Source organism: Candoia aspera, chromosome 3 (genome assembly GCF_035149785.1).
Source record: "Candoia aspera isolate rCanAsp1 chromosome 3, rCanAsp1.hap2, whole genome shotgun sequence".
NCBI classification, from domain to species: domain Eukaryota; kingdom Metazoa; phylum Chordata; class Lepidosauria; order Squamata; family Boidae; genus Candoia; species Candoia aspera.
The window spans coordinates 156,263,982-156,278,379 of record NC_086155.1 but is presented as its reverse complement, the minus strand read 5'-3'; the positions used below and the strand labels follow the sequence as shown (position 1 = coordinate 156,278,379).

General features: G+C 34.3%; 1 protein-coding gene across 2 annotated transcripts in view; it reads left to right on the top strand.

Moving 5' to 3' along the window:
• Positions 1-14,398, top strand: part of GNAL (G protein subunit alpha L) — a 142,381-nt gene that overhangs the window by 91,367 nt on the left and 36,616 nt on the right. For both annotated transcript variants that reach the window (XM_063299091.1, XM_063299092.1), the window contains exon 5: positions 5,830-5,927. In XM_063299091.1, the coding sequence (XP_063155161.1) occupies positions 5,830-5,927 (98 nt within the window). The remainder of the gene's footprint in view (positions 1-5,829; positions 5,928-14,398) is intronic.

Below are 14,398 nucleotides of genomic sequence, written 5' to 3'. Positions count from 1 at the left end.
TAACTTCTGAGTCAATTGTTCAAAAACATCCTTCAACATGTCCAATGTTAAAATATTTTGCTTCATTCTGTATTAGTAAGTCAAATTTAAGTGCTCTTCTCCTTTAATTGTAATCTTTAGTTCCTTCTGGTTCCCTTCAAAGTCTCATCACTTTTTTAAAGAAAATGCAAAACAAAACAATTTTCTCATAGGAAGGATTCTTACAATTAATTCCAAAATCTTATTTCAAATCCATCTGAACCCTTCATTTGTTTGTAACTTTCCGAAATCAAAGTTCTAATCACCCTCTTGCTGTTTATTTCATATATATATGTATGTATGTACGTATGTATGTATGTATATGTATATATATTTAAGTCCTTAAACTTGTATTTAAAACTTCTTTTGCTAAGGATTGAAGGAAACTCACCTTGTGCTATAAAACTTGTCAATCCAAAGGTTCCTAATAGCTGAAAAGCAGTTACCAAGCAATATCCAAAATGATTAGAAAGGGAAGTATGCAAACCCAGTGTCCTTTCTGAAGGCACCGACTGCTGTTTAAGCAAGATGGTTATTCCTTCATCTCCCAGAACTCTAAACCTGCCAGAGACCGCTGTCTTGAGGTCTCCTTGCGAGGAGCAATTGGAGCACTTGTGGGCAATCTCAAGCCTGCTTCTTGTCCAAAGAGGAATTATGACCTATAAACGAACAAATCTTTGCTACAGACAAAGACCAGCATAAGGAGGGTGGGGTACAGTCAGTTGAAAGCCTAGAAGGTACATTAAAGTCTAATATAAGAAGTTACAACACAAAAGTACATTTAAATTTGATATAAAAAGCTAAAACACAGAGGAATTATGAAGAGCCAGTCTACTTGCCGGCTCTTCATTCCACTGTGGTCATTAAGCAAACAATCCTGAAGCACATTTAGCATTAACATTTAGAATGATTATGTATTTTTCTGATGAGAATGCCTAAGGTGATACCAGTATTACTAGCAAGTTGTTGTCTCCTGTTTTAATTTTCATTCCATTCTGTTTGTGTTGTCATATAATTTAATTGAATTCCTGTCTACATTAAACACTCCAGATGTTTGAGACAATTGAATAAACTTGATAAGTTAAAATGTTTTTTTTTATTTCAAGCTATCCTCCCCAGCTGAACAGCTAGCTACCTAAGCAAAAATTGAAGAAAAAAATAACAAAAAAATTCTTGTATGATTCCCCTTTTTTAAAAGCTGTCCAATGATAGTTACCCTTCAAGTTATTTCATAATTATTAAAATAAGTATTGCTGTTTTAAAAGTAAATTTCTACATTTATCTCCCCTCCATTAATGCCAGAGTAAAAGAGAGAGACTCCTACAGGAATAACAATCCGACTGTTTTGGATTATGGCACTTATAAATAAAAAGCAAAAAGTTGGTTCCTGTGAATCACATATAATGCTGTTTGTTTTAGAAAGCTTGTAGAAACAGCCATGCAGAGATACTAGATTAATTAAGTTAGGCAGATTTCCCAGTCAGAGAGCAGAATATGATACTGTATAGCCAAAAAAAAGGCTGCTAAAAAAAACCCTATAGAAGATTAGAAAGACAGGTTCAAAATTCTAATAATTTGAAAAAGTGCATTCAAAGTTCTGCAAAATTGAACTTTACGGTGATTTCTTAATTTATTGAAAGAACATAATACTTCATGTGGCATTTCTTTTTAATTTTGAACCAACTTGCTCCTAGTTTAGAGAAGGAAAAATGGGATGTACTGAAGATATTTATAAACCACACCATTTCTTACAAAATTCCTGACTATATTCATTACTCAAGAATCCTACTTGCAGACTGAAAAAAATTAGTGGCAGTACTAAAATATCTTCTCTGAACTGCAGAAACTCTATATTAGGAAAACTCAGGGTTCCATTTCCTCCACTGTATTTATCAAACCCTTTAGTCCAGAGATATAATAAGTAGCAGAGGGTTGACACTGTCTCCATGATTTGAGGTAGTTTGCTACGTGAGCTTCAAGCTTAAAGAGCCATTTCCAAATATTTGAAAGGCCATCTCATAAATGATCGAACAAATGACTTTATATTATAAGAAAAAAAGCTTTACGACTAAACGCTAGGAAGAATTTCCTGACATTCTGAGCTATTCAGTAGTGGAACAGACTTTCTTGAAAGGAAGTAAACAGTGATGAGAGGTTTTTATGTAGAAGCTAGGTGATTACCTATCAATTCTTGCCTAGTAATGGATTTCCTGTACTGGCAAAGAGTTGGATTAAGTGACTTCCCAGCACTGTGATCATAAAATGTTATCCTGTTGACTTCGGAAGTATGCATTTCTGAATAAAAAATAGACAATATGCATCTTTCCTGATGGATCTTCATAGGTTTTAAAAAAAATTTAAAATGCATTTTCCTTATATTTAAAATATCCTACCATAATGGTTACTGATTATTGTTCTGAAAATATTTCTGTTGGGTATGTGTTCTTCCTGAATAGTATTCCTTGATTCTAATGCCAGTTTTCTTGTCACACATATTATATAGGTTGCCAAATATTGAGGGTTTCCCCATCCCCCCATAAGCCTGTGCAATCAGTTCCATCCATTTACCTTTTGTTGGGACCCTCTTCTCTTCTGAACATTTTTAGCTGGATTAACTGTTGGATTGGACATTGATGTCCTCCCTAGAATTAAAAGCTTTCTGCTCAAGCCTACTTCTGTATATAATCTTTTCAGTTTTTCATATTGTGCTTTCAACATGTGTTTCCATCTATCCCTGTGAATTTAATAATTTTTTCCTTTTGGTCACATTAAAAGTAGCAATTTTGTTGGCAAATTGGGAACAGTTCCACTCCAAGAATTTTGAAGGCAGCATTTAGGAAGTCTTCTGTTGTGCATCCTTGTTTCACCCTTTTATCTCATACCAACTGCTAGAGTTTGTGGTGGAATCAAGACATTAATTGTTGTTTATCTAATCTTTTTACTCAAATCTAATTTAATAACCAGTTTTAAAGCAATTACTGTAACCTCAATAAGCTATGTTTCTTATTTTCATGTATAGGCCCTTAATGTTCAACTTTTGCTATTTTTCTCAATAATTTGTTTTTCTTCTGTGCTTGGATTTATAGATATACACCTCTAAAAAACAGACAAAGCACATTTCTGAAGCCATGTAGTCAGTCTACATAATTTATGTCTTTGTGATTTCGGTCTAGTTCATTTTCATAATTGCATAATTGACATTTATAGGTCTTTGGTGTCAATTTACGTAATTTGTGTAATTATAAAAATGACAAATTTACACAGATGACATAAAATGTCAATTATGTAATTACACAAATTACATCTGTTATGTAAATTCAAATTTAAAAGACATTTGTATTAAATGAATAACCTTTCTCCCCCATGATCTATTAAATCAAGGTTTTACTGAAATTCTAAATTGATTAGTTATTACTCTTTCTGAGGACAAGTGTACAGTCTTTTCCCATTGATCAGAGATTTGTAAAATAATCTGGTGTAAGCTCCTCCTCGCTTCAAGCTAAATTACGGGGAAAAGCCCTTTGTAGTTGCTGTGAAGCCTTAAAATTGGTGATGTCTTTTTGAAGTCTCAAGACCATGCTGCTAGCCTTCTGCTATAAGTATAGGGTGCATTTTATTTTTTTATTTTATTTTTTGAGTCCATACTGCCTGGCGGCTAAACTGACTAACGCTTATGATCTTAGTTGCTCTTCAAATTCAGGAAAAAAATAAAACTCCTGGGCTTGTCCATCTGTGTGATACATCCCTACCCACCTTGCATTATAACCCTGCTCACTGAAGATATTGCCCTCCAGAAATGCTAAGTGTGGCCTCAGACGCCAAAATATTGCCTATCCTTGTGTTAGTTTGCTGGGCCGCCTGAATAGAAAAGTTTGCTGGCCCACCTGTGCTCCATTTATAGGCCACCTGAATAGATATCAACCTATGTTCCACTTATAGGCCAGGTATATAATTTTGAATGTTCTGTTTGCAGTACCTCTTTTTTTCCATTTAGCTTGATATATAATTAATAATTATATATTTACAGTTACAGTTACCAATTTCTGGTAACTTCTTGTTTGATTTCCTGTTGTGTTTTATTTGTGGATTTTCATTTGCAAACACTCTAGGAAGTCTAGCTAAAAGCTAACCTTTTTAATTTCCCAGGCTGTTTGATTGTTTTTTGTTTTAGACCTTTTGTATCAATCTTTTCTGATGTTGGCTCTATTCTGGTGTTATTTTTTTTATATTGTATTTTTCAAGATTTTTTTTTAACCTTTGAATTGCCCATATCACTTTTTATTATTGCTGTGCTACATAAGAATTGAAAATTAAATTTCAAGTCATCTTGGAATTAAAGTTCCAAAGCAAATATACCATGGCATGTAGCAAACTTTTAGAACTTTTTATTCTATACTGGAAATAAATAATTCCCTGAAATACAACTGCAGTGGTAAAGGGTTTAAAGAATGATCTAAAATTGTCACTTCATGCAGCTGAGATGGGTGGCTATATAAATCAAATAAATAAATAAATAAAATTTCATGAAATTAAGATAACTTCACCATCATGTAACAGCTTAAACTGTATATTGACTAAGTACTTTAGATTTTCCTTAGAGAAATATAACCAACCAGTATTTTCTTCTATTCAGTTTTCCTCAATTAAATACTGTGATAGAAAATGCTTATGGACAAATCATAAGTGAAGCAATTTATTCCAATTAAATCTTATTTGAAAATAGAACTATAACTTGCATTAAGACACAGCTGTCATTGTAATTAAGATTAGTATACAATAAACTAACATTTGTAGCAGAATTCTGTGCTGGAAAAAGGTAGTGAGAAATTATCTTATACAAATTATTGCATTTTACACAAAACTACAAGATTTGTAAAAAATAACTGCCAGCCATATTTGCCATAGAAAATTACTTTAGAGAAAGCTTATCAATCTAAATTTCACTCTATAATAAGAGGAAGAAATCATCTTAATTTTATAGAACCAGAATGGGAGATGGGAAAGGGATAAAAAGGAGGATACAGCTTCCTTTAAAGGCTGTTATCAAAGCTATTTGATAATTTATCAAGGAACTAATGTCTGATATTCTTGTCGTAGAATATACCAGCCTGCTCTTTTGAATTGAATGTTTCCATGCCATTTTCATTTTCTGTACATTTTTTAAAATATATGCTAGCTTCCTAGAACATGTCATAAAAAAATCCTATCACTTGGGTGAACTAATTTCAGCCTTTCAGAGTATTTTTAATAGCAAATTCTGTATGTACTGCCTACTTTCACTTGCATATGCTTTGAAGCAGGCAAAATAATTTTGGAAGTGATGAATGTAATAACATTCTTGGACCTTGAGCTAATGAGTAATATATGAAAATAACATTTCCTTATTTTTTTTTTAAAAAGTGGGCACTTATTTTCTCCCCTCTCCACTTTCTTTTTCTAAGAACATGTTACATTTAAAATAGTACCTCACATTCTAGGACCCATTTGTGACTCAGGGAGAAGTTACTTTCTAAATGGGAAGTGTGACACATAAAATCTATAATTAAAAGTCTTTATCCAGATTGAACTATCAGGCTCATCACCAAGTACATTACATACTAGAGATTATACATGAAATTCATAAAGTAATATCTCAGCAATTTACAGTATCTCTCTATTTAAAACATAGTTCTAATACCTAATATAACTGTTAATAGAAATAATCTCTCCTTTTTAAAAAAAACGCTAATGATGCTTCCTGGTTAAATGTTTTATAATAGTGGAGTAATTATTTAAATACTTTATCAAAGATATTAAATTTCCAATTTTCAGGAATTCTTTGAACATGCAAAAAAGCTCTGGGATGATGAAGGAGTAAAGGCGTGCTTTGAGAGGTCAAATGAATATCAGCTTATTGACTGTGCACAATAGTAAGTACCACTTAAAGAAAAATCTAAAATTGTGTTCTGTGTTTTATTACTGGAAGCCAGTGAAAACATGCATAAAGTGTTTCTGTCTTTAAAGGCAAAAGAAAGTAATTTCCCTTGTAATTTTGTCTGGATCATTCATTTACTAAAAAGCCTATTAACCCCGTTTGTTAATAATTATTAATATTACAGATACTAGCAGTATATAAGTTTGTAGTGTATTTTTGTTTACATAACAAACATTCAGTTTTTTATTATACCGCTGTTCAAAGCCAATAGAGTTTAAATAAGATTGAAATGCTGTATGTGTGGTAGGTTTAGTTTCTTTTCTTTCAATTTGTTTAACTCATACAGGAAGTCATGTTAGTGTATAATAGAGGATTTATGATGGATGGAAAAACCTGCAATCAAGCAAGATATTTTACTTTATTATGTGTGCTTTAGATACATGTCTGACAAAACCTGACATACCTTTCACCTCTAAATAAGACAATTATGCAATTTGATTTTATTGAACATTGGAAAATAATTTTATGGTAGGAAGGTGTGTCTGCATGTATCTCTATATACACACCCAAACATTTATACTCTTACAACGAAATATAACTTGCAAAACCATGTTATAGTACAATTAATAGTTTCTTAGAAAGGGGGTAACTTGCATACCTGTTTGCATATATACAAATATAGCTATCAAATGATGAAACCCTTTTGAGTAATGTATCTGAAGGGGCTATATAGGAAGAAGAAAGACCGCAGTATTCAAATTAAAAAAAAAACAGAGAAAGGCAAAGACAGGCTATACTGCTTATAACTGAAACACCTAGATATTTAGGTATATCTTGATGGGGTTTAACATCTCTACTATTTTCAGTTAATTATTCAGTAAATAACAGAATAGTTACAAGATAGTCATATCAATGTTCAGAGAGATACAGAACTTGGGGAAGTTGTTATTTCAAAATGTGTTGAAATAAGCAGTCCTATGAAACATAATTTCCTCATCTGAATGGCAGTTTTCCTTCTGCTTTGGATATATGCTAATTAAATTATTATATAGCAGTGTAGAAATCCCATCTTAATTCTTTTAATGACAGTCTTCCAAGTATTATTATTTTAATTATTTCAAGTTGTTTTAGTTTCCCTGTTTTGGAGATTAAAAGCAAATATAAATTTCTGATGAAAAGATACATGGAACTTCAAATTTTCCATGATGTTGTTGTTGTTGTCATTTCTGTTGTTGCTAATTACTGCAAGAACTATCTGAAGGGTTTATGTTTGTTTATGTCTCATTGCAGTTACTAAATAATGGAATAGTTTGCATAGCTGCATGCATATATTTTAAGATATATTATCCTCTACTGCTAATACTACTATAAGGTATTACTTTTTCTTAAAAGATTAGGTAGGATAATGTACCTATTATGCTGATTTGTATCTATTACGAATACCAGAAATTTCAAATTGCTCACAACCGCCAGTGGATGTTGGCAATTCTCATTTGTTGCTTAACTTTTCATTTGAAAATCTATACATGTAAGGAGGGGGAAAAAAGCATTTTAGGCTTTTTTAAATTGTTGTGTTGTGTTTTAAGAGAAAGTGCCTGTAACTTGGTGTTTGACAAGATTATATGACATTTGGAAGAAAGTGTAAGATTCTCAGTGTATTTCCATCCCTAAGCACTATGATTGCGATTAGAAGCTGTTTATTATCCTTGTCATTAAAAGACAGAACTGTGAGAAAAATTAGTAAGTATCCTCTTTTTGTGTGTGGTGTAGCTGACTTAGTGCAGAATTCTAAAATACCAAACTCTGCACTAAGCAACATTGGATACTCATTGGATTTGTAGAGATGGTTGCTAGGCACATGTCTATCAAAGGTTTTTTTTTGGCTGAAGAGAGTTTGAGTTTTAGGATGTTTGAATTTTAAAGGGGGTCACCTCCTTTTATTTCTTTTTCTAATGCTGCTGCTTGATTACTTTCACAATCTGAAGATAATTTGCATAAAGCACTAGGGGGTATGTGCATGAATGTATGGACACTACGTCCTGCTTAGAAACTGATGGTTAGTGCTGGATTGAATATCCCGAAGTGGAATAATATCATTTGAACTATAGTTAGAGGTGCTTTTTGAGGAAGACACACTTGCAGCTATTGAAGTTACCTCATTTTTCTTAATCTTCTTAACTTACATGTGCTCTTACAAAAAGAAGTAAAAGAACAATACATCTAACAATAAGAGATTGAGTTTTGGTCTTATATCCCAACTTCTATCCCATGGGTATTCTGGCCTGGCCCTTCCTCTGCAGGCCCCTTGAGGGTTGGGGACCCTCAAGAACAGATTGGTTCTTTTGGAGCAGGAGAGCAGGAGTGAGAAATTGCTAAAATCATATTTCCCCTTGCAGAAACAGAAGTTTGTTCTCAATTGTACAGAAACCTCTACTTCTTCATTATTGTGTCTGTGATTCACACTGTTGGGAATTTGCACCTGAGCTGAACTTCTGAAAAGAAGAAACCCAGCTGAACATTTTGGTTAGAACTCAGACCTTTTGCCTTCCCATATTTGATACTGTGCAGTTGAATCCCACACTTCCTGCAATGTTACTGGCTCTACTGCCCAGCATTTGCCAAATAAGGCATCCTCTGTGACTCCTACGTCAAGCAGTTAAAGAAATTTCATTGGTTTGAGAGGAAGATAACACTTTTCTCCTTAAACACTGAGACCCACACTGAATTACACCTGAAGCAGTCCCAAACCCTGAGCAGACTCAACGTTCTTCTGCTGTAATAAAGAGAGTTGGAAATAAGAGGAACTTGAATTAAAGAATTGGTTAATGGCAGCCTTCCTCCTCTGAATGGCAAATTATCAGGGTTTTTTGGCAAGTTGCCAGCTATGGCTTTTTATGCATAACTTTTAGAGAAGAAAGAGACTAATGAAGTTTTCTATACATGGGCTTCTCAGTAGGTCACATACAACAAATGACCACATCTAGACATGTCACACATTAGAGTAAAAAATTATAGCAGTATCTGTTGCTTTTGCAGCACTGTGCATGGTTGTGCTTACTGGATGTTCCCCCAGAAACTCAGAGTAGGATTGAGGACCAACTTTTTACTCTAAAGTCAGATACTAGAGCATCATGCAAAAACTCCATCATACAATTCACTATATTGAGCATGCTAGATCCTGATCCCAGAAACAGGGAAATTATATTACATCCCTTTACATTTGCCCCTTGATAATCTGCCAGATCACAGCGAATTAAGGAAATTATTTCCATCCACATCTTCCAGATCTTGCCTATTTTTATCATAAAAATTAGATTTTTTTATACTATTGGCAACAAGATTCCCAGTTTGAAGATGTAATTACCCATTTCTTCGCCCATTGGTTCAATCACTGTGCCTGTCTATTGCAGTCTCAGCTAGTTTTGCCCTAATGTATCCTTACCCAACTTGACATCAGCTGCAGACAGGAAATTCTGCAAGGCACCAATCTGCAGCTGGGTGTTCTGATGGCATCAGGATCTCTCTGCTGTGGTGAAAGAGGATTTTTCCATTGGAATACTTCTTAAGTCTGAATGGCTAGAGAGGCAGCCAGAAAATGTCCCAACTATTTCTGTCAAACTTCCCTAAAATATTTATTCTCTATATTTAATTTGATATACTATTCATACTGTATCTCTTCAAGGATAACTCCTTAAAAGGCAATTTTCAACAATGTAAAAAAAAAGTATCACACAATCTGTAAAAACAACAAAATTATATAAGCAACAGCTCAGCTAAAAGATCAGATGATAAATCACATCAGTATATTCAGTTTAAGATTAATCACAAAAGGCCTGCCAAAATAAATATTTTCTAAACAAAGTTGAAGACAGGGAGAAATTCTGGATTTCCCAAGGGAGGGGATTCTGTTGTTTTTGACAGCTGCTGCAGAAAATGCCTCCATAAGTTTAATATTGCACTGCATCAGTGTACTTTGGTTCTTTGTAGAATCTGCAGTGGAATCTGAAAGACTAAAAATCTGAACTATTTAATGAATATTTTAATCAAAAAGGGAAAAATACAGCTGCTATTAAAGATGCAAAAGGATGACAATCTAAAGAGAAATACAGAAATAAAGTACTGTAATATTTAAGGCTCCAAAGAGAAAATCAGCAATGACATTATATTTATAGCTACTATTTAACTGATCCAATTTAGTGTAGTGGTTAAGGCACCAGCCTAGAAACCAGGAGACCATGAGTTCTAGCTCCACCTTAGGCACAAAGCCAACTGGGCGACTTGGGACCAGTCATGTTATCTCAGCCCTAGGAAGAAGACAATGGCAAATCACTTCCAAAAAAACCTTGCCAAGAAAACTGCAGGGACTTGACTCAAAGGCATCCCCCCCTCAAAAAAATATTTAACTAATCTATATTTGTTAAGGTGCCACAAGACTGCTGTATTTTTTCAAAAGCGCATATGATAAGCATTTTAATAAGGTAAACTGAATGTAGTAACATTTTGGTTTTAGCACAAAATAATCTATCACCAAATAAGTTTAAAAATCATTGTACAAGAATTGTCTTACATTTCTAATTATGACTGTCAGTAGACTGTACTCTCTGAAGGACAGATAACAATATGTTGGAAATTGCCCTATTCCTGGTCCCAACTGACAAGTTTTGTGATCACTGTGCTTCATTATTTTATTTAGAAGGGATAGATGAAATTTGAACTAAGGGTAGAACAAACCAAGATCCACAGATGTAAATATATATTTCAGTCAAATATATATTTCAAAATGTTATTTCTTGTTTATTTGTGACACTTATTTCATTTGAATAATGTAAATTAATGTTATGAAATACAGTTAAGAGCAACTTTCCCTCATCTTATTTCCCTCACAAAAATAATTAGAGAGCATGCATATATACATATACATACATCTGTATATTGCTAATCAGCTACTAGTGAGATCTGCAAGAAAATAATGTACAAAATATTGCACCATCATGCAATATCTATCATACAGCCCCTTCACAGTCCGTCTGTCCTACCTACCTACCTACATTTAATCTCATTGTGTCATTTTCTTTCCCAGTTTATTTCTGTTCATTTACTCGCCATCCTTTTCATGCAGGCTTTCTTGCTGTGTGCATTCTTAGAGGAATTGCTTCACTGATGGCAAAGAACTCACTCATCCATCTCTTCCCTTTCAAGTCTGAAAAACATCAGTTGAGCTTCACTCATGCCATGAAAATGATGGGAAACAACAAAAAAAATTCCCTCTTCATCAAGAGATTCTCTGGCTTGGCCTGGCTCTTTCAGGGCTTTATAGAAATAGGCACACAATGTTCTCCTTTGATGAGAGTCATTGTTTCATACACACACGCGCACACACACATCTAGATACCTAATTTTCTCCTTTTGGAGAGGTGACTTAATTTTTCTTTTAAACCAGTCAGCAGCCCAGGGCCCCCAGCTGTGCTATTACGTAAAGCAGCCTTTGAGTCCAGGTCAACTCTTGGTGGAAACATGGACACATGAAGCTTTCTTGGCAAGAATTGGTTTAATATTACCTTACTTTGAAATGTTTTGAAATGCAGTCTTTTGAAATGTAGTCTAAACTACAGCTCTGGAATTTCATGTGAACCCTTATCTAAATATTAACTAGAACCAACTCTGCTTATATTTTAGATCATCCAAGGTTGGCCCTCTCATTATCCAGAGAAACCTGTAGCAAGTTATAACTCATTAAAATAAAATGAAACAATAAAACCACAATAATGAAAAAAATCTATCATAAGAGAGAGACACTTAAGAGATAAAAAGCATGGTAAAGCTGTGGTCACTGTGTTCTAAATGTGAAATTTTTTTTAAAAATCTTCCCCTGGCGCCAAAAAGCAGAAAATGTCAGAGCCAACCTGACCTCAAGGAAAGGTCATCTCAAAGCTAGGTTTTCATGACAAAGAAGACTCTTCCTACTCCCCAGCATAGCACATCTCTCCCAGTTATAGGATGCTGACAGTGGCCTCTTAATGTTTGGGCAGATTATAGTGGGAAAGATGCTCTCTGAAGGTTTAAACTATTAAGGCTTTAAACATTACTAAAACTTTAAAGTCCAACCAGTCGCATATAGGTCACCAGTACAGTTAATTTAGGACAAGTATCACATGATCCTTGAATGGTGTTCTGGATAGCAGTCTCACTGCTGCATTCAATGGTAGTGTTCTCCATTTTGTGCTAGTTTCAATTTCCAACTTATCTTCAAGGGCAGACCTGCACACAACATACTGCAGTAATGCAACCAGAAGGATACCAGAGTATGGATTATGTGGCCAGGCTGTTCCATCCATGAAGAGCCACAGCTGCCATACCAGGCACAAGTGGCTTACTGCTGTCTGGCACACACACTTGGACTTCAAGGGACAGAGATTAATCTGGGAGTACATCAAGTACATGAAATTCAGCTTTAGCATAAATTCTCAATATAACAGAATAATAGGGTGAAACAGATAGTGACTAGAGCTGAATGGCTATTAAATGGTGAATGGGATGTTACACGAGTAGAATATGCATAAAATCTTCATAATGTATGCACTGTAGGTGAAATCTGTGTAAAATGTACATAATGTATATAAAATGTATCTGAAGTAGTAAATGTACAGTACAAACATTGTCCGGACTGATTCACCAAGTAAGACTTTGTTGCTTGAAACAAAGTCTATTATTGCCTGAAATTCAGATTTTTTTCCACATCACATTCAAAATCCACTGATTCAAGATCCATAAAATTAAAGGTTACCTGTATTCAGTAGGAGTTTCCATGTTAAAAATCTCTTTGCTCTTGGCTTATTCCCTACACCCTACACTGAGGAGTACTATATTAATAATTGTCCATCAGTTAGTGAGGCGACACCATCTTAGTTTTAGCCAATAAATAAAGGTGGTGATCCATGTTGTTATCCCAGCTTTGGTCATACTTACTAAGAAGTATTTCATTCGGAACATAGCATGCCATATTGAACAGTGTCCTTAAGTATTTAAATTGAACAACAGAAAATAGCAAAATGAATACATGGACTGAACTGAACCCAAAAGAGATGTTACTAGTACCATGGCCTCAAATACTTTAATCACAGCAGGGACCTATTCAGCTCATCTAGAGTAATACAGAAGAACGTAATCACCAATATGCTCCTTTGAGCATTTTGAGAAATGCAAAACATATGGACATAATGCTTCCATGTGGTTTGGGAAAGCAACTCTAGACATTTAAAACATGCAACCTGCTCAATCCTATGCCCATTGATCCTCTAGGTTAGCTTTTTTTTCTTTTTCTTTTTTTAAATCTAGGTTTTATCAAAATTAATTTGCACCAAATGGTCCTTAAAAGAGACATCAAGGCCCTGAATGCCCTTCTTAACCATGCTGGGCTCCATGATAGAGTAACTGTATGACCTGCATATAACAGAATTCTGTGTATTAGGGGGACAATATTCCATTTTGTCTAAATGACCCACTATAGAATTTATATAAAATTACATAATAGCAGAGCAAAAATCTTTTTTGTTTTATTTCCTTCCTAGTTGGTATCATTTCTCACAGGTATTCTGCTGTGTTATATCTTATTCTCAAACTAGTTCTTAATTTATAAATGAACAAAGGTAGAAATATTTTGAGTTGGCCATAATCTTCTGCCATAGATTTTCCCTAGAAATAGTGAAAACTTGACCAAATTCTACAAAAGCTACATATAGGACTGGTTTTTATTATATGATATATTTTTGTACCAGGACCTGGTCCATTATGGAGTGGTCAGCTCTAAAGAGTACTTACTCATTTGCCAGGACAGTCTCTAAGTTCTACTAGCATAATAGTTTCTTGTGCAAATGCCTGGCATAAATCTTATTACTAGTCCATGAAAAACTGATTGAACAATAATTAGCCACTTTATCTTTCCCACCCTTCTTAGTCACTCCTGACTCTTCATGACATTATGAACATCAGTTTAACAGTATTGTGTCTCAGTAACTGCTTCTTTGAGTTAACTGATGTGAAATTCCAATTTTTTAGGAGTATGAGCTGATCTATCAATATAGGTAAAAAGTAAAGTCAAAATTGGCACCTACGAGTCAGAATTTTCCTTGATCTATTCTGGAGGAACATAGTGTTGTTATTGTTTACTGAAAGGGATAATATCTACTAGAAGGATTGAATTAGAATTATCTGATTCTAAAATACTTGCTTGGTAGAAAGAACAGTTTCACTGATTTTCAAAATGCCTCAAAACAGTGAGGGGGAATCCAGATTTCAGGGGGTAAAGTATTCAAAAGAGCCAGGACTGCCACCAAAAATGCCTGCTTCTAGCTTCCAATCCCCCTTATCTCTTAAAAAGCAGGGATCTGGAGCATTCCTGGTTTGACTGAATGGAATGGGCAGATTGTAGTTGGAGGAAACAATCCCATAGGCAACCTGGACCCAGAC